General features: G+C 65.3%; 1 protein-coding gene across 1 annotated transcript in view; it reads left to right on the top strand.

Moving 5' to 3' along the window:
* Positions 1-614, top strand: part of LIPE (lipase E, hormone sensitive type) — a gene marked incomplete at its 3' end in the record, with an annotated part of 4517 nt that extends 3903 nt beyond the window's left edge. Inside the window, exon 3 of the mRNA XM_042890986.1 lies at positions 435-614. Coding sequence (XP_042746920.1) covers positions 435-614 — 180 coding nt within the window. The remainder of the gene's footprint in view (positions 1-434) is intronic.
* Between the last annotated feature and the right edge of the window lie 1539 nt (positions 615-2153).

The following is a 2153-nucleotide window of genomic DNA, read 5'->3' as shown; positions in this document are numbered from 1 at the left end:
CCATAGAGCCTCATAGAGACCCATAGGGACCCATAGAGACCCATAGGGACCCATAGGGACCCATAGGGAACCATAGAGCCCCATAGAGACCCATGGAGACCCCATAGGGACCAATAGACCCCATTGAGCCCCATAGGGACCCATAGAGACCCATAGGGACCCATAGGAACCCATAGGGACCCATAGAGCCCCATAGAGCCCCATAGGACCCATAGAGATCCAAAGGGACCCATAGGGACCCATAGAGCCTCATGGAGCCCCATAGGGACCCATAGACACCCCATAGGGACCCATAGAACCCCATAGGGACCCATAGAGCCCCATAGGGACCCATAGAACCCCATAGGGACCCATAGAGCCCCATAGGGACCCATAGAACCCCATAGGGACCCATAGAGCCCCACACCGCCCATAACCCCCATCTCCCCCCCCAGGCCTGTGAGCAGGACCCGCTGCTGGACGACGCCGTTTCCCTCGCCCGCCGCCTGAGGGCGCTGCGGCTCCCGGTGTCGCTGCGCGTCGTCCCCGCGCTGCCGCACGGCTTCCTCAGTTTGTCGCCTCTGTGCCCGGAGGCGCGCGGCGCCGCCGCTCTGTGCACGCGCCTCATCCGCAGGGTGTTGTGGGGCGGGGACGGGGGGGACGGGGCGGCGGGGGGCCGGAGGGGGAGCAGCGCCCCACAGGGACCCCACATCTATGGGGCGGGGGGGAGGAGGGGGAGCAGCGCCCCTATGGGGACCCAAATCTATGGGGCGGGGGGGAGGAGGGAAAGCGGCGCCCCAATGGGACCCCAAAGTTATGGGGCAGGGGGGAGGAGGGGGAGTGAAGCCCCAGTGGGACCCCGAAGTTATGGGGCAGGAATGGGGGACAGGAAGGAGACTATGGGGCTGCCCCATAGCGATGATTCTCTGCCTCCTAGCAGCGATGCTCTGCCCCATAGCGGCGATGCTCTGCCCCATAGCGGCGATGCTCTGCCCCATAGCAGCAGTGGGGCAGCTCAGCCCCATAGCAGTGGTGCTCTGCCCCATAGCGGCGATGATGCTCTGCCCCATACCAGCAATGGGGCCGCTCAGCCCCATAGCGGCGATGATGCTCTGCCCCATACCAGCAATGGGGTCGCTCTGCCCCATAGCAGTGATGCTCTGCCCCATAGCAGTAGTGGGGCAGCTCTGCCCCATAGTGACGATGCTCAGCCCCATAGCGGCGATGCTTTGCCCCATAGCAGTGATGCTCTGCCCCATAGCGGCGATGCTCTCCCCCATAGCAGCAATGCTCAGCCCCATAGCGGCGATGCTCAGCCCCATAGCAGCAGTGGGGCAGCTCAGCCCCATAGTGGCGCTGCTCAGCCCCATAGTGGCGCTGCTCTGCCCCATAGCGGCGATGCTCTGCCCCATAGTGATGATGCTCTTCCCCATAGCGGCGCTGCTCTGCCCCATAGCAGTGATGCTCTGCCCCATAGCAGCAGTGGGGCAGCTCTGCCCCATAGCAGCAATGCTCAGCCCCATAGCGGCGCTGCTCTGCCCCATAGCAGCAATGCTCTGCCCCATAGCAGCAATGCTCTGCCCCATAGCAGCGCTGCTCTGCCCCATAGCAGCAGTGGGGCAGCTCTGCCCCATAACTCCGGCCCCACATCCCCCCAACTCGCTGCCCCGACCCCCGGCGGGGTCCCCCCGTGTTGTGGGGCCGCCCCCAGCCCCCCCCGGTCGCCCCATAACCGCCGGCCCAGCGGCCCCATGGGGCGCGAGGTTGGATCCTGAGCCCCACATGTGGGGGGCGGCGTTGCCCCATAGATTTGGGGGAGGGGAAATAAAGAGATTCGACCGAGACCGAGAGCGTCTGCGAGGCCAAGGTGTGGGGCTGGGACCCACACATGTGGGGCTGGGAGCTGTGGGGGGGTGTGGGGTGGGACCCACAGATGTGGGGCTGGGAGGTGTGGGGCTGGGACCCATGGATGTGGGGCTGGGATCTGTGGGGTGATGTGGGGCTGGGACCCATAGATGTGGGGCTGGGGTCTGTGGGGAGATGTGGGCTGGGACCCATAGATGTGGGCCTCAGATCTGTGGGGTGGGACCCATAGATGTCGGGCTGGGATCTGGGGGGTGATGTGGGGCACAGATGTGGGGTGGGACCCACAGATGTGGGGCTGGGATCTGGGG

Source organism: Lagopus leucura, unplaced genomic scaffold (genome assembly GCF_019238085.1).
Source record: "Lagopus leucura isolate 7727_CA_CO unplaced genomic scaffold, USGS_WTPT01 33546-0_obj-0_obj, whole genome shotgun sequence".
Classification (NCBI taxonomy): Eukaryota; Metazoa; Chordata; class Aves; order Galliformes; family Phasianidae; genus Lagopus; species Lagopus leucura.
This window is presented reverse-complemented; position numbering and strand designations above follow the sequence as displayed.